At 45.3% G+C, this 23,852-nt stretch overlaps 2 protein-coding genes across 2 annotated transcripts in view; both read right to left on the bottom strand.

Moving 5' to 3' along the window:
* Positions 1-8,006, bottom strand: part of LOC126518919 (metabotropic glutamate receptor 2-like) — a 29,721-nt gene extending 21,715 nt beyond the window's left edge. The window contains exon 1 of the mRNA XM_050168556.3: positions 7,886-8,006. Coding sequence (XP_050024513.2) covers positions 7,886-7,997 — 112 coding nt within the window. The 5' untranslated portion in view covers positions 7,998-8,006. The remainder of the gene's footprint in view (positions 1-7,885) is intronic.
* Positions 8,007-13,677: 5,671 nt separating this feature from the next.
* Positions 13,678-23,852, bottom strand: part of LOC126520759 (Na(+)/dicarboxylate cotransporter 3-like) — a 30,290-nt gene continuing 20,115 nt past the window's right edge. Inside the window, exons 9-13 of the mRNA XM_050169539.3 lie at positions 22,211-22,315; positions 19,013-19,193; positions 15,667-15,828; positions 14,609-14,746; positions 13,678-14,461 (exon numbers count right to left, since the gene is read on the bottom strand). Coding sequence (XP_050025496.3) covers positions 14,300-14,461; positions 14,609-14,746; positions 15,667-15,828; positions 19,013-19,193; positions 22,211-22,315 — 748 coding nt within the window. The 3' untranslated portion in view covers positions 13,678-14,299. The remainder of the gene's footprint in view (positions 14,462-14,608; positions 14,747-15,666; positions 15,829-19,012; positions 19,194-22,210; positions 22,316-23,852) is intronic.

Below are 23,852 nucleotides of genomic sequence, written 5' to 3' on the forward strand. Positions count from 1 at the left end.
AAACGCTCCTGAAACGTGGTGATTCCCTACGGTTCTCGCTGGCAGGATATCTATGGCAATGCACACTAAAGTAAAAGCATCTGAGCTATGTGGCTGAGCGTCGGCAAAGGGAGCTCTATAGGATGTGCTTTTAGCTGCACCAAATTTTTAAAAATTGCCGGTGGCAGATGGCACGATTCTAACCATAGAAGTGAATTACTCGATGAGGCGGCCATTACTTTTACGCAAAATTGAAACGCCTAATTGAATAATTAGCATAATTAGCATAATTACATTAATTAACATTTAAATTATTTCTCTACGGCACATATTGCAATCTACGAGTTGTAGCTGGTGAGTTTGCAAGGCATATCGACTTGGAACGAATTCTGAGGATGGCACCGGTTTCGATATATGCATCGTCAGACTTGCGGTAAAAATGCACTATTGTTCCTCTTACTATATATATATATATATATATATATATATATATATATATATATATATATAACGTTGTTTGGTGCATTTCATCACAAAATAACTGGAACGCCAATGCATTTCGTTGGACACTTTGAAACTTTGAAAACTGTAGTATCTCGAAACTAGTGTAGTCCTGAGAATTCGTTCCAAGTGCATACGCCTTGCGAACTCACCAGCTAAATTCATAAATTAAGATATGTGCCGTAGAGCAATTAATCAAAAAAGATAGTGTAATGATCTTAATCATTCTATTAAGCATTTTAATTTCCTATAAATTATTTGGCCGCATCATCGAGAAGATTAGCTGAAGGGTTATAGATATGCTATCTGACACAAGCCATGTTTAAATATTTCGTGTATCTAAAAAAGTCACCTGGTATACCGCATGCATGGAATACAAATCTCCGCGTAAATTCTAAGTGTTGATAGATTCACGAGAAAATGTTTCGTTCAGGTCAATGGTAACTTTTCCTACCGCAAATTTATTTCGTTAGTCGTTGCAAGCTTTATTTACTTCTTCAAAGTACATGTGAATAAGAACGATCGGTAGCTGTGACACGTTTCCAGTTTCAACGAGAAATATTTGCATCCTCGCCGGTTTCCATGCTAGGACGGTTCCTTCTATGTGGAGGTTGATCGGTTGAGACTGCCCCGTGGGGTCTAAGAGATTGAAATCGAAGAGAGTCGGAGACTTGTTGCGACAGTGTCGCGAAGCGAGCGTAAGTGGCGCAATAGTGGAAGGCGGTGGAGGTCAGCCAGCTCTTCGACGTCAGAGTAACCGAAACCGGAGGATGCCGGGGAAGAAAAATGCGTCAGTAGCGCAAGAATGACATCGTAACGGCTACGGACAAATTACGTCATAGCAGCAGTCTACTTTCCCCGAGCAGCTTGCCCTTTCGCATTGAGCCGCAGGAGAAACTTCCGAATAAAATAAATTGTTTAAATAAAATTGCGGAAGCCGTCCTCATGTAGACATTTAAATTATGGGGTTTTACGTGCCAAAACCACTTTCTGATTATGAGGCACGCCGTAGTGGAGGACTCCGGAAATTTCGACTACCTGGGATTTTTTAACATGTGCCTAAATCTAAGTACACGGGTGTTTTCGCATTTCGCCCCCATCGAAAGACGGCCGCCGTGGCCGGGATTCGATCCCGCGACCTCGTGCTCAGCAGCCTAGCACCATTGCCACTGAGCAACCACGGCGGAGTCATGTAGACATTTCAGTAATGGCTTAGCGAACTTATCGTCGATCTGCCAACGCATATAATTGTCTGATTGATCAGTTCGTAGCTTGGCAGCTCTGAAGGTTATCTCTCGAGTAGTCTTCGTTTCTGGGCAGAGCCAACAGGCGGCGAATGTGTGCGCTAAATCCAGGACCAGCCCATTTTTGACAGCTCTTCATGTGTTAGACCCCAGGACTAGGTGATGGCAGATGTAAAGGCCGCTCCAGCCCGTTGTCTTCCTACATCCGAGAAAGGTTTTATTTATTTATTTATTTATTTATTTATTTATTTATTTATTATACCCTCAAGGTACATTTGTATTGCAGAGGGGAGAGGCAAATGCAAGAGGTAAATGCAGAGCCAAATAATACAAACCTGACTATAGGTACAAAAAATTAAATACAAATAAGGGGAGGAAGCGCACAAACAGAGCCAGCCTCCTGCAGCTGAAGCAGGAGTATTCGCTATATATATATATATAATACAAGGAAAGGTTCTGTAGGTCCGGTGCATAGGTAGTTGAAGAAACGGAGCACACTTACGACAATTGCATTTTTAATGGTTTTTAATGGTTTAAACCATTAAAAATGCAATTTTCGTAAGTGTGCTCCGTTTCTTCAAATATATATATATATATATATATATATATATATATATAAGTTTTCTCTCTGTTGCTGCAAGAGTAGAACGGACGTTTAACTCTATATGTGAAGAAAGGAGTACAAAAATATTTAGTTATCTTATTTCTTTTGGAGTGAACCATGCCTTTCACTCCATCCGACGTTTCGAGAGAGCAAATCAATGCGTTGAGTGGTAACTCAGACCCTTTGCCCCTGAGATATTTTCCCCAGTTTTTAGAGCGTAGGGGCGGGAGCCTAAGTGAGCAAGGCTGACTAGAATTCTGGGGAGTATGAGCCCTAGTAAAAATGTTTATTTTGTGAGTAAGCTCCGTTTATTGTGCCGAACTATCCTACACTGAGAAACACCGAGCTATTCCCAATTGATTCAACTTATTCACAAGAACGCACACTGTACTCCTAGAAGTTTCAACTTGATACGCTTAGTGGTGCGCACACAGTAAAGGTTTTTCTCATTGTGTAAATATCAAAAACATCACATAGCGCACGCATGTTATTCACAATTAATTTCATTTTCGTACGCGTTTCGAAAGAACTCAGTTTTAAGGACCGCATTAGCTACAAAGCAAAAGCGTGTCTAATTGCTCCCTACTTGTACTTTCCCACAAACATACCACGTGAGATACAAAAACCAACTGTCCCTCTATGTTTCATTTCGCAAGCTCCAATGGTTATATTTATAAACTTTCACCCACTCCTGCGACGGACATTCTCCGCCAACCACATGCTAAAACGGAGTGTAGCCGATGTAGAACGTAAACGAATCACACTCGAAGCTCTAACCGTGGCCGACTTTCGTGCTCTCCAGTATTAAGCGTTCTTTATTTTTGTTTCTTTATTTAAACATGCCTGCTCGTAGCAATGCAGTACAAATGAGGTACAAGCAATAGCCTGCTTCTTCATTGATCGACTTGCGACGTTATAACTCAGCAGCGGTTTTAAGGAGATCGGGGAAGTGTTGTCAAAGGTGGAGGTCCGAGCTTTGGCTCCTCAAAATAAGGTAATAAAACACCGAGGCTGCTGTTAGCCCCATACCTCACACCTCCTTAATTTGGCCCTATAATTATTCATTAAGCGTTAAATTATAGTAAAGCTGACTGCCACAAATTGATTTGTACTGTCTGGCACGATCAGAAGTTTTGTATGCGTTGGCACGCTTGTTGCTACGAAAACATGTGCTCACTCTCGTGCGCCATTGAGGGTACGAGATAGATGGTCGCATACACGCTGTCGTCTGTGATAAGAAACGATAACTTTTTTTTTTTCTGCCACCGGCGTCGCATCCAGTGTTGGCTCAGTCGCAAGACCGAAGCTGCCGTTTCGTCTAGCAAATAGCGTAGTATACACAGCGAGGGTCACACATTATTTTCGAGGCGACTTGCCCGCGACAGCCGGCGAGTTTGCGCGCTTCCATACGGTCGAGAGACAGCGTGCAGCCGAGAGCTCACGCTTCCAGCAGAAGCGAGCGCGATTTGCAGCCTCCGCAACCGTGCAGGGAACTGCGCAAGTGGCCCCCATTGCGGCCCATCGGTGGCACGAATCAGATTTCCGCCCTGGTGAAACACGATTGCCCCCGGAGCAAGAGCGGGCGAGGGAGGGAACGGGCGGCCCATCTACTTTCACCGAGTGTCGACGACGTAATTGCGAGGCCGCGCACTGAGAAGTGCTCATCAGATTCACCACCCAAAACATGGTCCGGGGCATACATTCCGCGGTAACCAACTGAATTTCAGTAATGCGCATGGACCTTCGTATGTCCGTGTTCGTCTGCCGCTCCGGTGCATGCCACTGTACGTATACCGCGCGGGCAGAACCAAAAGGTCTCCAGGAGTGATCCTCTCAAATGAGCCCAGCAAGGCGTTACTGCAGTCTTCGTGACTCGGCATGGTCGGCGCAGCCTAGGAAGAATTTTGAGACTGACGACTTGGAGATACAGTGGTTGAGGATACGGACACTCGGGAGGCAATGCACCTAAGCTGCCATGGCTGTATAACGACCGCAGCGGCCTGTACGTTGTATTAGGAGTCGTTGCATTCTAGTAACTCAGCAACATATGTTCACTCGTATGCAGTTGTGGCCTTTGTGCTATAAGATTGTGTGGAAAACAGGCAACTTTCTGTGAAAGTGTATGTGCGGGTGCATCACGGTTGCTTCCTCCAGGCCACACTCCCGGCATCCATACTTGAGTTATATATGGCTGTTTGTTTTTGAGCTAGACCCGCCCATCTTTTCGCTCTTAGAGCATTACACTTCCAAGCGGGGCGGGTTTTCAGCCGTTGGATGCTGCACTAACCACATGAGATTCATACAACGCAGACGAGTAACCATGATTATCGTCGACCAATAATTTTCGAGTACACAGCGCAGAATACGGGAGAATGAACGAATGCCGAAACGAGTCTACTGCAGGACCGCCATTCCCGACCGAATCGCTATATATACGGCCGTGACACATCAAGAAGTCTCCGCAGTCAGGAAGCATCGTCGCAACTTTATCCTATTGCTGTACTGTCACCGTTATCATACTTCACGCGAACGGGGTCTTCACGGCCCCTTTGGTACTCCAGCGGAGTGTTGTGGAGATTCCTGTTTGGCGTGCCTTGAATGGGATGCTAGCTTAACGTGTCTTCCTTACAAAGCATTCTATATTGGTTCCTTACACATGTTTGATAAAGTTATGCCACTGTCAATGAGCCTTGATTCTTCGGTTTGAGTCCGACGGCGACTGAGAACATTAGGCCAACACCACCTAGATAGCATAAGGCCTGTTCACTCCGATCCATGACTTTAGGCTGCCTGGCCCGAAATTTCCATTGCCAAGGTTGGCGTGAAGAAAGCGGTGATACCAAAATCACTGGGGTTTACTCGGGAGCATCCCTATTAAATTTCATGGCTGTCGGACCAGGTGACACGACGTCATGGATCGGAGTGAATAGGCCATGTGCTATCTAGATGATGTTGATTAGGCACAAGTCTCCTACTCCCTACAATCTGTTCCTCTCCCCGCCTCCCCCTCATTTCTGCCTTACCGGCATTTTTCTCAGGGTTACATGGTTCCATTTATGCAATTGCGTAAAAAAGATTAAGAGATAAAAAAGCTATTTAACACAGCTTCTTGTCCGGGGTCTTTGTGGGAGCCACCAGATCTCGCAGAACACTTGGTGGACGGCACGCATGAGTGCCCATAGGAGCTCTTCTAGTCCCGCCTGAGCCTTGAAGACGCCAAAAATAAACATTCTAAGCGCCCTTTCACGTGCTACTGACCGCCTCAAGTTCCTGACCTTCCCGAAACCGTCCGGTACTCGCAGCCTGCGGAGGAACCAACGGCTGTCCCGACGCACACTACAGTGACCGCGCTCGCCGGCCGAGCGAATTTCCCTATTACTCTCGGCGGGCGACAGTGGCAGCTGGCGAGCGCGTAAACAAGCGTACTTCCAAGTGTGGCGCTGGGCCCCCCAGCGCGGCTTCTTCGGCGCGTGATTGCCGATCGTTGCAGGGGGCCCCCGCTACTGCCTTCACAGCTCGGGGTTTCCCGGAAGCGGAAACCCCGCGCCGCGCCTTGGCTTCTTCTGCTGCACCCCTACTCCCCAGGGCAGTGCGGGCATGCAAGGCCTCCTCGGGGCCTTTCCGGCCATGGCACGGACAGAGGCCTCACGCGTGTATTCCTCATTAAGGGCTCGATTGCTGACCATTTGGAAGATGGGGGCGGATCGAGGGTATAAGTTTCTCGGAGAAATGGTTGACGTACGTCCGGAATGTTCTGCGTCATTGCCACTTGTAGATATAAATAACACCTTGTGTACCGCGAGTTGTGGTTGCCAGCGCGGAAGTTCTCTTTGAGCACTGTCTGAGACATCGTATTATGTTACTGTGTAAACTGCAGGATAGTCGTACAGAAAAGTGCAGCTTCGCTCACTGCCCTAGCTTAATTCCACCGCGCACGACAAAGAGAACATGCACGTATTGATGGCTCACCGCTTTCAAAATGTTAGCGTCAATCTGCCTAATCCGGAAGGGACCACGAAGCCCTACAAGTGATTGCGCTTGATTTTGTGGACCAATTCATTTCCAGCTGATGCTGCGAGCCAAACCGCTTAAACAACTATGTAGCAGAAGTGTCCCATCACGTTCTTTTAGACGCGTTTTCGCTGAGAAGCGTTTACCAAGTTTCTCAGCAAAACCGCTAGGACTACATCAGAGTCTTTACTTTACATAGATTTAGGCAGTCGAGCAACTTTATACAGGCATAGGCTACCTTGCTGCCCTGCTCACATATCTTTTGTTTGCACGTAACCCGCAGACACAGTTAGACAATAATCGATTAATTGTGCTTGTATGTGGACGTCCCGCGGACTATTAGATAATCACCTGCCTGTAGACAGCGGTAACACTACGGATAACGCGTAATCATTCCATACACTGACGAAATGAACTTGATGCATGATGGACGAAGATGCAAGCCACTCTCGCTCAGGGATTTTTGTGAATGCGACTTCTTTGCCTGTTCTGCAAGGAGTCGATGCACTGGGTGGTGCTTATCATTGGACCTTGTAAAACATCTTGCCTGCCAGCCTCATTTTGGGAAGTGTTAACCTAGCTCTTTGCTGTAAAAGTTTTTTTTTTCGCTATCGCTGGCATTGCAAGTTGCCTCCCCCCCCCCCCCCCCCCCACCCGACCCTCCGACAGTAGAGGCCAATTTCACAGTACACTCAGATCCTGTCTGTGCGAAGATTTTCTGTTAAGCATCTCACACGTCCATTCAGTGAACACGTTCCACTGAACCTCCCGTACCCCTAAACAAAGGACGACTCATTCAGAGACCTCTGAAATCACATAATTTTTTGTGAGTATGGTCGCCCAATAAGCTCCGCTTATGCGAGATAATTTAACATTTCCACTGTTGATAAGACGTGCTCAGCCATTACCAGAGTAGAGACAAATGCGCACATACAAAACAAGAAAGGGGGAGAGGGCGGAAACGACACGACAGCGCTGAACTTGTAGCATTATTATTGGGAGAGGGCGCAATATTTATATACACATGTCTACCACAGAATATACATTACTCGTGTCGACAATTTAACAATTCGTTATCAGAGCCTGAAGCTCGACCTATTCAGTTTTAGTTCTTTATTAGATTTTTGCAAGGGCTAGTAGCACGTGTTAGCAGCGAGTATTAGATAGTAACAATTGTGCATGCCCGCCACTTTCTCAAGAAACGGAAATTATGAGCAGGGATAAAAACAAACCAGTGCGTGAACTAATTGAAGCAGGAATGATTCGCATACAAAGCGCGCAGTGTATCAGCTCGATTTCTGTTCTACTATTTAATAAAGAACGAAAATTTCCTAGGTCAAGCTTCTGGCTCTCAGAGGGAATTGCTAGGTTGTCGACAGGCGCAATGCGTATTCCGTCGTAAACACTCTTACATTATCGCTCTCTCTTTCTATAAAGCTGTAAGCTCAGTAGTGCATCGTCGTCTTTGCCTCAGTACCAATTTTCTGTGTGCGCGCTGTTTTTAGTTCCTCAGCCTTTAACCGTGTGAAATTGCATCGAAACTCACCGGCAGCGAGCACCAGAGCTCGGCCAGTTGGGACCAAGCTTCCAGCAGAACAGCAGGGACGTCGCAGCATGTCCTGTTCAGCCCAAGGCGCTTGCAAGCCTGCAGGAGGCATTCGTTGTGTTTACTGATTATTAATGCGATAACAGTTATATAGACATTCCAGGCGCATTTCTGCCCTCGGCGTCGGCGTGATGTTCCGTATAAAGTCCAAGCGCGATAAGACCGTCGCCCTGCTCCCTACGCTGTATGTGCTTGCGACGGGAGCCGACGATTGCGACTCAATCTGGCCTGCGCGAAAGTGAAGGAAAGCGGGGAGGAAGCACGCCGTCTTCCATCGCGCGCGAGGCACCCAACGTTGTGAGGCCCCGGGGTGCGGGAAGGGAGCAGGAGCGGCGTTCTACTTCGACTGCAACTGCGTATCTGGAGGCTGCGCGCCGTCGGGCGGCTGTATCTTGAGAGCAATTTCTGTTGGGGCCAGAGTCTAGGTGCATCTACGGCTCGTAGCTTTGTGCGTGCTTTGTGTTCTCGGCGCTGAGTGTGCGTTGAAGCGATAGAAAGCGCGAAGGTCATTTCGCACGCAGCTGCTGCCCCGATTCCTCACGCCAGCGTTTTGACAGCGAGTGTCCGCGGTCATCGAGTACAATGAGTTCATGTTTGCTGTACGCGCTGACACCATGCTTGTTAATTTAGTTAGCAAACCTTAGTTAGCAAGCGAATATTTACACGTTGATACGGCCGATAAAAGTACTATCCTTACTTCGTATTGCTGTTTGCTAATATGCTATCGCAATTGATGCTTCGCCTTTCGGGCGAAACTACGATTCTTTTCCATCCATTAATTGCCAATTTTAGTATAACTCTGGACTTCACCTATTTGCACTTTGCATCCTTAGTATTCTGTGTTCCGCATGTTAGCATTTCTCTGAAGCTTCTCTGTGCAGTTTGTCAACAGCAATTGCGGACTCCCGAATTTAACAGCGGTCTCCAGTATAATTTGGTCTTAACGCATCCTGAACGGTTGTCACTTATATTCTGTGCGCCGCAGATAAGGAGGCTCTGGAAATTACGGACTTTGCTGTTCTGTTTCGCAAGTGAAAGAACTGTCAGCGCGATGCGCACGCTTAGCTAATTTTCTGCTGGTCGCATACAGTGAAAGCGTGTTTTAATGTAATTTACCCGCCCTGGTTGCTCGGTGGCTATGGTGTTGGGCTGCTGGGCACGAGGTCGCGGGATCGAATCCCGGCCACGGCGGCCGCATTCCGATTGGGGCGAAATGCGAAAACACCCGTGTACTTAGATTAAGGTGCACGTTAAAGAACCCCAGGAGGTCGAAATTTCCGGAGTCTCCCACTACGGCGTGCCTCATAATCAGAAAGTGGTTTTGGCACGTAAAACCCTATAATTTAAATTTTTAATGTAATTTAAGCTTGAACAGACGCAGTTGTGTTATGTACCGTTGTTGCGTGACTTATTTCTTATTCTTATTATACTTTAATGAACTGATAAGGTTGACTTTCACCTGCTGCAGTTGCTCAGTGTGTATGAGGTCCTGCTGCTGAGAAAACGTGCCACCGCAGCAGATGGCAGTGTACAAAAATGTTCATGCACTTTTGTTTAGGTGTGGGTTAGTACATTGAGTGGGCAACGTCATTAACTTGGAGCCCTCCACTAAGGCATGCCTCACAATGCATTGTTACGCTTCGAAAGGCAGTATGCTATCAAATAAATTATGTCAGACATCCAGCCGTTTAGCATAAGTTACCGGATATTGGGGCAGGGATATGCCTTATACGTACTCATGATTATAATAACCTTAATGATAGTGACCTTCACTGATGCAAAAAAAAAAACATACAGCGCAACAGTTCATACCCACCGAAGCAACCTTTCTCGAAGACAGCGTGAGAAAATCTTCGGAGCAACCAATCGAACCGTTAACGCCCCTAGACCCGCAAGAAAGGTGGGACTACAAAACCACATTACAGCGTACATATATAAAGCAGTTGGAAATAATACAGCAATGTGATATGCAGCAATGTCTGCTTGTGCAGTTATTTGAGAAGAAAATCATTAAAGCTTGCTGGCACATGCGTACATGTCACTTGCGCATTTGCAAGTGACATTTGAAGAGTAACATTTCCGGTAAGGACCCTTATCTGTCAAATTATGACCAGGCAAGTAGGGTATTTGAGTGACTAAACCAAAAATATGTTGAAGTATTGATTCATCTACATTTATCGCAGTATATTGAGCGTTGCGAATGCTGGTTAACGAAGACGCAGCACAAGCGAGTTTCAGGAGGAGCAAAACACGCGGATTTGTTTTCCACCTCCACGTGAGCACGCGGAACTTTCCTTCGGTTTTGTTTTCCGCAGCGGCGAAGCACGTGGCATCAAGCAAGGACTTCTCTTTCCCGCTTTGGTATCTTGTCAAGCATGTTTCTCTGTGCCGCCCATCCAAAAAGTACGACTGAGGAAGAACATATCGGACCTGTTAAAACTTTTTTCCAGAATGGCAGAACATGTGGGAGAAAGAAGCGGTGCTATTGAGGTGAAAATAAATCGGCACCAACTTTTTGTTTTGAACCATGCATTCACGAAACGCTCAGTTATAACGGGGCAGGCGGTCGCTTTCGTTAAAATGAGACGTCAGAACGCGGTCTCGAAAAGGCCAAATCTAGTGCATGTTTCTTTCCTTTTCTCTCTCTCTCTCTTCAACAGTCGGGTGCACGTGATGATAATAGAATTTTGCTTTTAAACACGACATTCGTATAAGCGAAGCATAATCGAAAACATTTAATATCATGCCTTATTTTATTTTTTCTTCAGATTGAACTATTCTGCATCCTTAAAGATCACTATCAGCTCATTCTGCGCGCCCGTAAATTACAATAGTGTCCCTCGAAATAACCAACTTTAGTTACACGCTGCCAGCTGAGGAACAAGACACTAAATATAGAGCACCAAAAGTCAAAACACAAGTTACAGCCACTACTCGCTCAACAAGTAAGCGCTGACGGTAATAGGCACGCACCGCAGAAGGCTCACACCACAGTACATGACGGATGTGGCAGCCTTCCGCGTGCGCGAATTGCGACCCGTGAGAGCTACAGCAACGTGCGAATTTATTAGATGGCTTTGCCAATAGAAAAGACAAGGTGCTAATTTTCCCGATATATATACGAGAGTCGTGGTTAGTCGCTATCTTCCGGACCCTGCTCTAGAACGAACATTCTCGGTGACAACTAATTCCGAACAGTCTCTGTTCTTTCAACGACTTCTTTGAGCCAAGTTGGCATAGTGTTGAAGGCAATACTCGAAACGTCAAAGTAATTTAACAGAAACGGTCAAAGCCACTTGGAACAACCACCGTCAAAATGACAGGCGTTACACGCTGCTTTACACTCGATTACTTCCTCTTGAGCCCTGCTACCACTGACTGTCAATGTACAGGCGGAGTCGATCGTGATCGAGAATTGTCCTGTTTGGTGCCTCTGCGGTGCTTTCCACTCGAGGTCAATATGTACTCGGCCACGTACAGTTTCAATAAATTTTGACTTATGGTACGGATTGCAAATCTAAGTCGTAGAGCAGTTCCCGGAGTGACGGACAGTGGTCGGTCGTCTTGGACTGCCGCTCTCTACGAAAGATGTGACAGCTGAAGGGTCAAAGGGCTCCGATCGCTCCGCGGGGACTCGCCTTAGGTGACAGGCGACGTGGTCGACGACTCACGCTGCGTGGGTCCGGACGCGCGGTCCACGGCGCGCGCTCAGGGGGCCACGGCGGTAGTCCGGGTCCGAGTGGCGGCGGCCTCTTCGGTCGCAGCCGGCGTCGACACTGGAGACCCGACACCCGAGGGGCGCGCGGGTCGCGTAATGCGTCTCTCATGGCAGCGGCCGGCTCCGCCTCCTCCTCAATAGAGCTGCACTTGATCGAGGCGATCGTGCGCGTCTCGTTGGCCGCACAACTCTGCTGACTGCGCTGGACCGCACTCGGCCACGCCGTGGCCTTTCTTACGCATGCCAACGAGCGCTGCTGCGTAGAGGGATGCAGTAGTCATCGCTCTCTCACTGGTTCATTTATCGCCTGTGAGCATCATACAGGGTGTCCCAGCTAAACTTAGCCAGAGTTTAACGATATGTGAATGCCTCGTAGTTGGACAGAACCAAGGTAATATCTTAGAACGACAGAAAGCTGAGCTAGTTGGTAAGGATTCATTATGCAAAAAAAGAGGTGAGGCGTGCAGACAGGACACAAGACTAGAGAAGTGGACAACACGAACGCCGACTATCAACAGTTATCTCTTACGTAGACCGGCACATGTACCCGACTGACACGTGGTGATACCATTCCTGAGCTTGCGCAGATGAGTTTTGTGTCTTCTTTCTCTTTTCGCCTCAGTACTCCCTTCAGTTGATAGTCGGCGTTCGTGTTGTCCACTTCTCTACTCTTGTGTCCTGTCTGCACGCCTCACCTCTTTTTTGCATAACCAAGGTAATGTTCTTTGCCGTCGCTTGGAGATACTCAGATTATTTTTGTTTAATTCTACCTAATTACATAATTAGACCTAATTTATTAATAACCTTCTCGAATATTATGGTTAGATGAAAAAATGTCAGTGAGAAAATTGTAGAGGGCCATGAAAGACTCCCGATGCAGCTTCCTGTTGCTCAGTACGTCCTACATAAAAGTTTTTTTCCCGAGCGTGGAAGAAGCCCGCTAATACACGCAAAGTACCTCGAGTGGCCAGTCACAAGCCTTTTAATGCTCGTGATCATTGTATAGCCAACGTCAGGCAAGTTTCAGACGAACTGTTGTAGAGCGTTGCACTTTTGGACAATCTCTGATCAAGTACAGTGTCGCTGACGTTGTCGATGTCATAAAACTACTTTCGCCAGACGTTACTCTCTTCAAGTGATGCAGCGAATGAAACAAAGTTCTACAATCCCTGTTCGTCGAACCGCGAATCGAACCCTTCTCCTCTTTTTCCGACTATGACTGATCCAGAGACGCTACCACGAACTTATAATTGCTCGCGAGCTCGGGAGAGCTACCGGTTCTTTAAAAGTGCGCGTCGTACAAGCAAAGTTAGTTTTAAAAAATATATGTCCTAGTGTTCTTTATAATACCCGCATAGATCAAATGCAAGTCCTGTTTAAAGCATCTGGCCTGCCTTCGTTTGACATAGATAATTTTTAAACGAATTGTCATTGTGAACTACTTTTGAAAAATTTAATACAAGTCACAAGCTACGAAGGCCATAGCAATAATACTTATGCTCCGATACGTAGTACCAAGAGCGCTACTCACTACGTTGAATCGCCAATGTGCTATTACGTCCCTCAAAATTTTCATGAGGCTATCTAAAAACAAATTTTTATTGAGTTCATGTTACTACATACGAGCTTCTGTATTTTGTTTAGAAAATTTGCAATACATTTGTTCACTTTCTTATTATTGAAAAGGTCTGTATACCACCTTTCAACTATTATAACTCATTTAGCTAAACATCGCTGACACGGCCATCTCTACCGGGCGCCACCAACAAGTCTTCTTGTGGCTGTCATGATACCATGGTATTCTTTCTAAATACGCTGCGTCGAAATAAATGTTTACTTATTAATATTATAACTATTATATTCACTTTCATCACCCTCAACTTCTTTGTTTATAGGAACGACACCTGTTGATATTGACGTACCTGCAAGTATGAAAGTTGTAATTTAATGTGCCTGTCTGTTCTGAGAAAAGTCCAGTTCTTGGATTGGCGTTGACTGAAAAACGGGCGAGCGCTTTGAAAGTAACATTTTATTTGCGGCAATATTTCTTCAATGTCATAAAATCGGCGTCGCTGCAAGCGGCGCAAGGCTGTAGTTATCACTTGATGAGTGTGCAACTCGCATTGGGTGAGAATTGTGCCGGGTGCTTCAGGGAAGACATGGGTCTTTTATTAAACGCTGCACACGAGAGATGAAGATTTCCGGCAACACATCATTCGCAGCGACGGACATCAGGATCTGTCATAATCAGTCACGGACTTCATACTAAACTGAAATTCGTTATCTTTTTATTAAGCAACATAGGATGAAATGAATAACTGCGATGTTGAAGCTATAGGCAGCAAGTGAAGTGTTCCCGTATACTAAAGATTGTGTAAGGTGCAACACTTTTGTTCTGGTTCGCTCTCAGGATTGGTCGGCTCCATTCTTACGAAACTTCCTGAGTTCGGACAGGCGTGAGGCATGGTCCAGCGCCAGTATATATTCACGACACTTCATATTTCTGATAGCGTTCCCTCATTGGCAGCGCTCGTACGCCTACCACTTGTGATATCCATTGGCTTCACAAAGGCACAATCGTAGGTGGCACTCACACAATTCTTACGAACGGAAAGCTCGCAATAAAAAAAAAACATCTAAGTTTTTGCAGAGGCGATAGTGGTGCTGAAGTTTCCTGCGGTGATAGCCGACACCCAGTCGGCTTCTTGAAACATGCCGAAGATTGGGTCGCCCAGCACGTATGTTACCACCACGGTCACAAGCATGGTGATGATCTTTGCCAGAAATCCAGGAACAACCTGCAAGTTTGGAAACAGGCATGGCTGGTCAGTGACGATATTGCCACGTAGCTACTGCCGTTCTATTTGTGTTTCTGCCACTAGCTGTCGTCTTCCACCGAAACGGATAGTATCTTTTTTTTTTTGTTCTTTTAATCTGGGGCGTACCATTTCCATTATTGTGAGCCGGCCGTGCTCGTAAACCATGGCGTTCGCCGGCGTCCCCACGGGCAGCAGGAAGGCGTAGTTGCTAGCAATCGTCGTCGGGATCATGAACAACAAGGGGTTCAGGTTCAGGTCCTCTGCCTTGAAAAATCCAGGAAGAAGAATGAATTCAGCAGGGATTTTTGTCTTTGCACTCGGATTGCTAATATGTATCGTAAACTAGCTTTCGCAAAACTTTGTCCACGTCGGGCACGTCGTTCGCGTTGAGTTAAACATTGCGCGTGATTTGTGCATCTGTTCATGCTGCCGTTATGGTTATTGCCTGAAACAGTATATCGTTTGTTATTCCTTTCCACCGCTGCATCAGAGCGAAGGCCAAGTAGTATAACTACGTGCATCAATTCAACATTCTTGCACTTCCTACATTTATCTCTCTCAATATTTTGTTTACTCTACGCGTGATCGTTGAGCAACTTTTCATGTGCTACCTTGACTGTGATGCATGATTACTCAGCCGCTTTTTTTTTCAATGAGAACTCCCACGTAAACTGAAAAGAAGGTGTCTTTTTTTAATTGAAGAATTTGTTGCGAGCCATAATGAGAAAGATATAAACAAAAGCGGACAGCAGCTGCAGCAACGTCTTTGATAACTTGTTTGCCATGCGACCATATAGTTCTGGCTTATTGCACATAAAGTTGCTAATTAGTTAATTAATTAGTCAAATAATTAATTAACATATTAATTTGATTTAATGATACTGCCCGCTGTCAACGCAACAGCGGTGCATTTGGCAAGATAGGCATTGACAATTATTGTTGAAACATTTGCGACACAAATACAGCAGAAATGTTTCGAAAAAGCCAAACATAATAAAGCACATATTACCAATTAAAGCAATTAAATTGTATGAATAGTTCTTTGCAACAATTGATTGCTACAAGAACAAGAAAACAAAAACGTTTTTCGTTATCAGATTGGTTATGAGTACCCGATTATTTGTCTTACGAAACAAAACACTCGAACCAGATAACAAGCACACATGTTACGGCAGTTATCTCACCAGCACGGCAAAAACGGGTAGAAGGACGGTGCACGTTCCGCAGTTGCTGATGAGCTCAGACATGAAGGAGCAGATGATGCTCAGGCAAATCATGAGTGGACCGGGTGACAAATGGCCCAGTTCAGCTAGTTTCTGCCCCAGCTCCTCTGACAGGCCCGATACCTGCGGCCACACAACGCCGTAGAAAGTTTGTTTGAGACGAGCCTGTAGGTGCACACATCCCCGTAGTGCACATATATTATAGACGTTCCCAACACATAGGGTTCGCGGAAAAATAAACTCTTGCGGGAACCATCTCGTGATGACTGTCGACGTTAATGCGTTTAGCATTGAAGCAATGTAGCACCGCCTAAAGGCGTCACGTACGAGGCAGGAGCTGCAGCCGGAGCTCTTCTCGCGCGCTTCCCTCTGGACACACTTCGCCATCTGGCGCCGCCGCCGCGAAGCCTGCGCGTGGCGTGTGCCTCAATATGTATTCAGGCAAGATTGTCTATATATGACGCGGGTTTGATTCCGCCCAGCACCGGAGAAATATTAAACGATATTTTTTTTCTGTCATCGTCATTGTCACTGGCACATACCCAGCGGCCTAGGTTCGTCTGACGGTTGGTACAGTATCTCTTTGCACAGCAGCCCTATATTCTCACCTTTGGACCATGGACTAGCCAGTGACCCGAGTTAATTGGCATGAAAGGGGTTAGATGAGGATAGAAAAACACGTACAAACATACCGCGGATTGGGTGAAGTTCCAAAAGGGTGCTAATAATTAAAAGAAATTCTTCTTCTCCAAGGGTCGGCGTCGAATTGGTGGTCCGCTGCTTAATCGCCTACGAAATTGCAGATAACGCATTTTTATTTCTGGTTGTTTCCTGGAAACTGTCTAAAGCTACTGCACGTTCTCATTCTTGGAAACAATGAAAGTGTTTTTTTTTTTTTACTCACTACAGCAAAAGACCGGGACAGCGCTTCTCTTCTTGCACAAACGTAGGAACAAGAGCATGGAGATGTCCCTTCCCTGTGGGCTTAAGGCAATAAAACAATGATAATACCGCCCTAACGAAGAGTATATGCGTCCTTTCACTAAAATAATTACTGCACCAGTTTCGCTTGGACATTTGGGGCTACTTACAGCCTGCGTTAGTGAAGCTGCAATAAATTTTCTAAGTTATCTTTCTCGCCTAGAAAGACAACACCACGCACCGTACACTTCCTTTAATATTATATATGCGCTTATACCTGAGGTTAACTTCAAAGGAAACTTTGCATCAACGGAGTTCTAAATCATGAGTAAATATTACATCGGACAGGCAGGCCGTTCCGTAAATGAAAGGCTGAAGGAACATATGCACAATGCAGTCAGCGCAAAACAGGGATGGCTTTCTGCTCACTGCAGCACTTGTGGATGTAGCGATAGACTCAATGAGGGTAGTAGCACCGCAAAACAAAGAGATCGTGTCACGCGCGAGATAATACAGGCGGAAAAATATGTTTAAAAGATGGTTGCGTCAGTACCCCCTCTGTCGCTCTCACTGAGAAGGAGATGAGATACCTCGCGCTATCACTACGTTGAATGTGCTCGTCTGTTTTCGCAGCGTTCTGCGCAATATATATATATATATATATATATATATATATATATATATATATATATATATATATATATATATATATATATATATATATATATATATATATATATATATATATATATATAGTGATGCTTCCTGAAAAGAAAATAAACTGTTCAAAGTCAGCGCTCTGTTCCCTCTTCTGTCGCCTCTGATGTTCTTGTGCAGTTAATCAAACTTTTAAGCATGTTTTACCAATAAGCCCAATCTTACACCCTTCTGAATCCATTGTTTTTCTTTTTCGTGAGGTTACGAATTCAGCTAGCTTTGTAGTAAATCTTCGACCTGACGTTGCCTAAGGAGCTTCGCAAAATTTTACTTTATGCTGTTTTTTCTGCTATATACAGTATTGCACCTTACATAATTCCAACTTGTTGTTTGCCAATGCTCGAGACAACAAACAGACAAGGAAGAAAGACATTCAGATGTCGTTTACAATAACCATCCGATAAAACAATCTAGTGAGACAAAATTTCTTGGTGTTATTATCGATAACCATTTAAAATTCCGCCTTCATGTGCGTTCTGTAGTTCATAAGGCTTCATATGGCTTGCATGTGCTATCGAAATGTCGACGCTATTTCCCTCCCCACATACTTATCAATCTTTACTACGCATTTGTTCACTCTCACATTAATTACTGTTTAGCGATCTTGGGTTGCACATACAAAACTCATCTGTCACCAGTGTTACACTTCAAAAAGAGCTCTTCGCATTATAGCACCCAACAATATGCATATTAGGAGTGAAGATTTATTTAAAACCCTGAACATCCTCAATATTTATGATTTGACAACATGCAACATCGCCTCCGTCATGCATCAAATAGTTAATGCAAAACTAGCCTTGACAACAGTCTCGCTCCAACCCTCACTTCGCAATGTTGGGAACGCATCTCGCTGTCGTTTTTTATTGCCTAAGGTAAATACTAATTACGGTCGCTCTACACTACAATTTACAGTCACCTCAGTTTGGAATAAGCTTGATAGTGACCTAACCACTCTAAGAACATTGCATGCATTTCTTAAACAATTAAAGCACTCACTTATTAACAATGCGTAACATTTCGCATGCTTGTACATGTCCTTACTATTATTTCTTTTTCCTGTGCCGATGTTTTCGATGATGTAAAAAAGAAAATGGTTAGAAAAATGTATCTCATTTGGGAAAATTGTCCTACTACTGTATTTTCTTGTTTTACTTATTTCAGCTATTTCAGTTTTATGTGATTTTACAGAATAAAAAAAAAAACAGCTGCCATAGTGGTGTTTTTTCCTAATAACAATCGGTAGGGACCCTTTAACAAATTTGTTGGGCCCCAAAAGTGTGTACTTTGCAGTTGCATACGTTAATTATGTTAAATAAACTTTCAAGCTTTCAAAGGGACTGCCGCTAATATGCTCGTGCAGGAAAAGCATCTCGTCCGATATTTAACCCAGTTACCGAAAGATCTCATATACCCCCTCACCGCATGCTTTCCAACGACGTGCGTTCACATTGGTTGGAGCATGAGCACAGTAAAGGTAGAGCTTACAGTCAAGGGACGCAAACTGCTTGCGTTATCTAATCTAAAGTTCTGTAATGTACACCGTCCGCAAACACGAAAACTCCTTAGTGTTGACTCAAACATGAAACAATGAGTCGCTCCTGCACAACGGAGTCGCCAGCACACAGTCTTAGTGTGAGCTTCGTACGCCAACACACTACGTTTAGCTTACACGCATGGCTTCGGCGATGGCGAAGCCGCTGCCGATGAGAAGGATGACGCTCCATTGTAGCTTGGCCTGCACCATTTTCCATGTCAACAGGACGGGGCCTCTGAAGCCCTTCTGAGGCTTCGAAGGAATCATGAACAGCAGAATCACAGGTATCATCACTGCTGTGGCGTCCTTAGGCTTTCTGCGGTAGGAAACGAATGAATAAACCAGCATATATCTGCATGCAACGATATATGTATGATATGTATATATTGTGTGTCCTTTTGGTGACGATTGCGGTCGTTTACTGGGTTGCCTTGGAAAAAGTTATTTCATGAAGTCGTGATGAACATGTCATGATAGTGCAAAGTGAAAGAGCGCTCTCTTTTATTTTCAGGGAAATGGGGCTTTGAATTGCCACCTAAAGAAAAATGATCACCGAAGATGTGCGAATGTTTTTTACATATGTATACATGTCCAAGTTTAATTTCATGGAAAATTGGTGCAAGCACTTCAGCCTGTAGGCTATAAATGGAACGTTTCTTCTGGCTTGTTGGTTCATACTTGACGGAAGGTTCAAACTGAACGAGAAAACGAGGGCAAATGCAAGGAACACGCAGTATACCACGAGCGCAGAGTGCCAACTATTTATTCTTCGTATTTCAACACATAGGCTACTTCAAGCGAGACCCCAGGCACATGATCACATTGTCACTTAAACATTGTGAAGATAACGTAAGAGAGAATTCTGCAGACTAATTGTGTAACACTACTTGCACCGAATAAATATAAGGAAAAACGTAAACCAATCTATGCAATGAAAGAAAATGTTGAACAGGCAAAAGAACCGAAGACGGCACATGTCTCTTAACAGTAACCGTAGTGTAGGCGATAAGTAAGGTAACCAAAACGCGATGGCACCTATAAAACGTGGTTTAGGCGAAGTCAACACGAGCGACGAAAAAAAAAGGGGAAGAAACAATTCGAAGATGTCAGAATTATAAAACAACAATCAGCCGAAGCAAAGGCGAAAGTGACGGTACTGAAAAAAAAACTGAAAACTTGTAAAAAAGTGACATGAGGGGAGAGTAATAAAACACGGTAAAAAATGATGACGCTCAGCTTGAACTCGCGGGTGATTACATTCATGAAAAAAAAAATAGAACCAAACAAACCGCACGTGAAAGTTACCAGTTTTTACAAGTGGCTTTTCAGAAAACCAGTTTATTCCTGTAAAAGTGAAACAAAGCGTACTGAAACATTTACCGCTAGATTTTGTGATATGAAATGCATTGACAATCTCACTTTCGGTCTGGTCTCTCGCTATGAACAAAAAAGTTGCGTTTCCCAAGATCGATTTGCAAGGAGTCTTTTGTTTACCGTCGCCTTAACCTTTGCATCCTTTGCAATGTTGGGCTAAGATGCCTCCTGTGTTGTTCTTTACATTCCAGTTATGTTCACGTTCCCTATCATTAAAACACCTACCCGTTTGTCCGATACAGAACTTGTCACAGATGAGGGGAATTAAATACACAACCCCACAAATACACGCAGTGAACTGCTTATAGTGCTTCGTTGTGTACTGAGGCCTACTCTTATTTCTCGTGTCACCAAAGGGCACACTATGCTGAGGTTCCATGGAGCCGAGAAGACGACCTTGACCCCGTAACGGCTCGCTATGTTTTCTTTTTTTTATGTTGGGCGAAACGCAATGAATTTAGGGTATAACATGTAGCTTATCTTTCTTGATAGTCTCTTTCCGTTTTTTGCAACTTTAGTTTCTGCAAGAGACTTTCGCACGCACCGGTGATTAAGTTGTCAGGATATCCAGCCCAAAGGAAGCGCTGCACTTGCTGATTGAACCTAGTTTCTATTTTATGCTTGCAGGATTTTTCCAGGGCGGACTAACAGGCTAAAGTTATAAAGTGCTTCACAGGCTTGGAATGCGCGCTTTCAAATGACAACGGGGTCTTCTTTGTCGTCGGATTGTAAGACAACCGATGTGGTCATATTAGTGACGATGTGGTCACGTGCCTGTGGTCTCACTTTAAAGAGCCTATGCTACGAATACGAAGATTAAATAGTTGGCAGTCTGCGCTCGTGGTGTATTCTGTGTTCTTTCCGCCTGTACTCGTTTTTTCGCGCGGTTTTAATCTTCCTTCAAGGCTTTAAAGAGCTATACTCCTTATCACACAACGCAATTGATTTCTACAAGTTATATTCTATGGCACCTGTCGAATTTTATTATTTCTTCATATCTTGCCGTAAAACTGGGGGCATCAAATGCGAGGCCAGAAGATCTGAACATTTGTACTGCATACTAATATGGTGCTATATCTGTAAAGGTTGTTTTTAATATAACTAGTGATTTATTTATTTTCCAGCCTAATGTAACAGTATTAGGAACGTCTACGCGGAACATATGGTTATCACGGGGATTCTACATAAGAAGAGCAGTAAATTAACGAGGTAATCACAGTCCATTTATAAAAAAGTCCCAGTTTCGCCAGAAAGGCGAAACATCGATTGCGATAACAAATTAGCAGACACCCATACAAAGTGAGGATAGCACTTTTATTGGCCGTATCAACTTCTATACATTCGCTTGTTAACTAAATTAACAGGCATGATGTCAGCGCCCACAGCAAACATGAACACATCCCACTCGATGACCGCGGACGCTGGCTGTCGAAACGCTGGCGTACGCAAGCGCGGCAGCAGCAGCGAGCGAAGTGATCTTCGTGCGTTCTATCGCTTCAACGCAAAGTGAGCGCCGAGAACACACAGCACGCACAAAGCTACGAGTCGCCGACGCACCTGGACTCTGCACCCAACGCAGATTGCTCGCAAGATGCAGCCGCTACATATGCAATAGCAGCCGGAGTAGAGCGCCACCCCCCGTGCTTCCCCCCGCTTCCTCGCAACGTTGGGTGCCTCGCTCGCGACGGAAGACGGTGCGCTTCCTCGCCGCTCTCCTCCCTTTCTTGCGGGCGAGACTGAGCCGCGATCGTCGGCTCCCCTCGCAAGCTTTCACTCGCGCATACAGCGTAGGGCGCGCGGCGACGGTGTTATTGCCTTTGGAATTTATGCGGAACATCACGGCGATGCCGACCGCGACGGTGACGACAGAAATTCGCCTGGAGTGCCCATATAATTGCTATCGCAATAAAATGAGAACCTGTTTGTTTGAATGAGCACGTTATTCACGTATACACTCACATGACTCCGAAGTATGTTGCCCACCCTCTGGCGAACATAGGGTCGCGGAAAAGCCAGAGAAACACCAGCAGTATGAACAGGAGCAGGACTGCAACTTCGTGAAACCTGTGGCGTTGTTAACATTGTCAGATTAAGAAACGTCCGGTAACAAGAGGGAACATTCTGCAGTGAAATGTGTGACATTGTAATGTGGGCACAACTTCATGAAAATCGAGGCAAAGAAAATTACTTCGAAGTATAAAGTCGCTCGCGTTGTTGCATCTTAAAGTTGCTCCCCGCGTTATTGCTTCATAAACGTCATTGATTTATGGGCAATACACGCCGAGAACCTGACAAACTTCGCAAAGTACTCCAGACGAGGCTAAAGGTCATTTTTCTCGAAAGGAAGAAATATCATTATGACAAGCAATAGAGAGAGAGAGAGAGAATGAAGAGGAAAGGCAGGGAGGTTAACCAGATATGAGTCTCCGGTTTGCTACCCTACACTGGGGATGGGGGATAGGGGTTAGAAAGATGACAGAGAGGAAAACGCAAAAAAAAAAGGAAAAAGAACACGCACACATGGAGGCACACATACACAAAAGGCGTTCCAGTTAAAGTCGTTCACACAGGCCGGTCGATCGCAAAAAGCGCAATAGCGCTTGCACGGCCTTCTTCTGTGACGGTAGGTCCTTTCGATGTTGTAGAATTCTTTTTTCGGATAGCGCTTGGTCGTCCAGTTGGTCAAGTTCATGGCGAAGGCGTGCCCTCTGTGTACTGTACTGTGGGCAGGCACACAAAATATGGCCAATTGATTCTTCATGGCCGCAGTGGTCACAGGTTGGGCTGTCGGTCATCCCTATGCGGAATGCATAGGCTTTAGTAAAGGCAACGCCCAACCAAAGTCGATATAAAAGCGTGGCGTCTCTACGGCGAAGCTGTGATGGCGCTCGAAGACTTAGTGTTGGATCAAGTGAGTGCAGTCGCGTGTTTCTTAAATGTGGCTCATTCCATTGCGACGCGGTGCACTGCCGAGCAAGTAGGCGGAGCTTCCGTGCTGCGTCAGTTCTAGAATGAGGAATTTGGACGTGGCGCTCCTCAGTATGGGCTGAGCGGGCAGCGTGATCCGCCCGTTCATTGCCGATAATCCCGCAGTGACTTGGAAGCCACTGAAAGGTTATCTCATGGCCTGCTTCACTTATATGTTGCAACGTCTCTGTAATATGGAATATTAGTTGTTCGTGTGGTCCGCGTCGTAAAGGTGACAGTAGAGACTGCAGTGCCGCCTTCGAATCGCAGAATATTGTCCATTTATGTGGTGGTTCATCACCAATGTGATGAAGGGCAGTAAAGAGCGCTGCGAGCTCTGCTGCCGTCGATGTTGTCGCGTGGGTCGTCTTAAATTTGATTGTTGTAGCTTTCGCTGGTATGACGATTGCCGCCGCGGAGCTACTTGGAAGGACAGATCCATCAGTGTAAATATGCGTAGAATCACGGTAATTCTCGTACAAATGTAGTAGCGTGAGCTGTCTAAGGGCTGGCGATGATAGATCAGCTTTTTTCGAGATACCAGGTATTGTGAGGTTGATTTTTGGCTGAGCGAGGCACCATGGAGGAATCGAAGGTCTCGCAGCCGGGGTGAAACAAGCTGGCAATGATTCAT

Source organism: Dermacentor andersoni, chromosome 3 (genome assembly GCF_023375885.2).
Source record: "Dermacentor andersoni chromosome 3, qqDerAnde1_hic_scaffold, whole genome shotgun sequence".
Lineage (NCBI taxonomy): Eukaryota > Metazoa > Arthropoda > Arachnida > Ixodida > Ixodidae > Dermacentor > Dermacentor andersoni.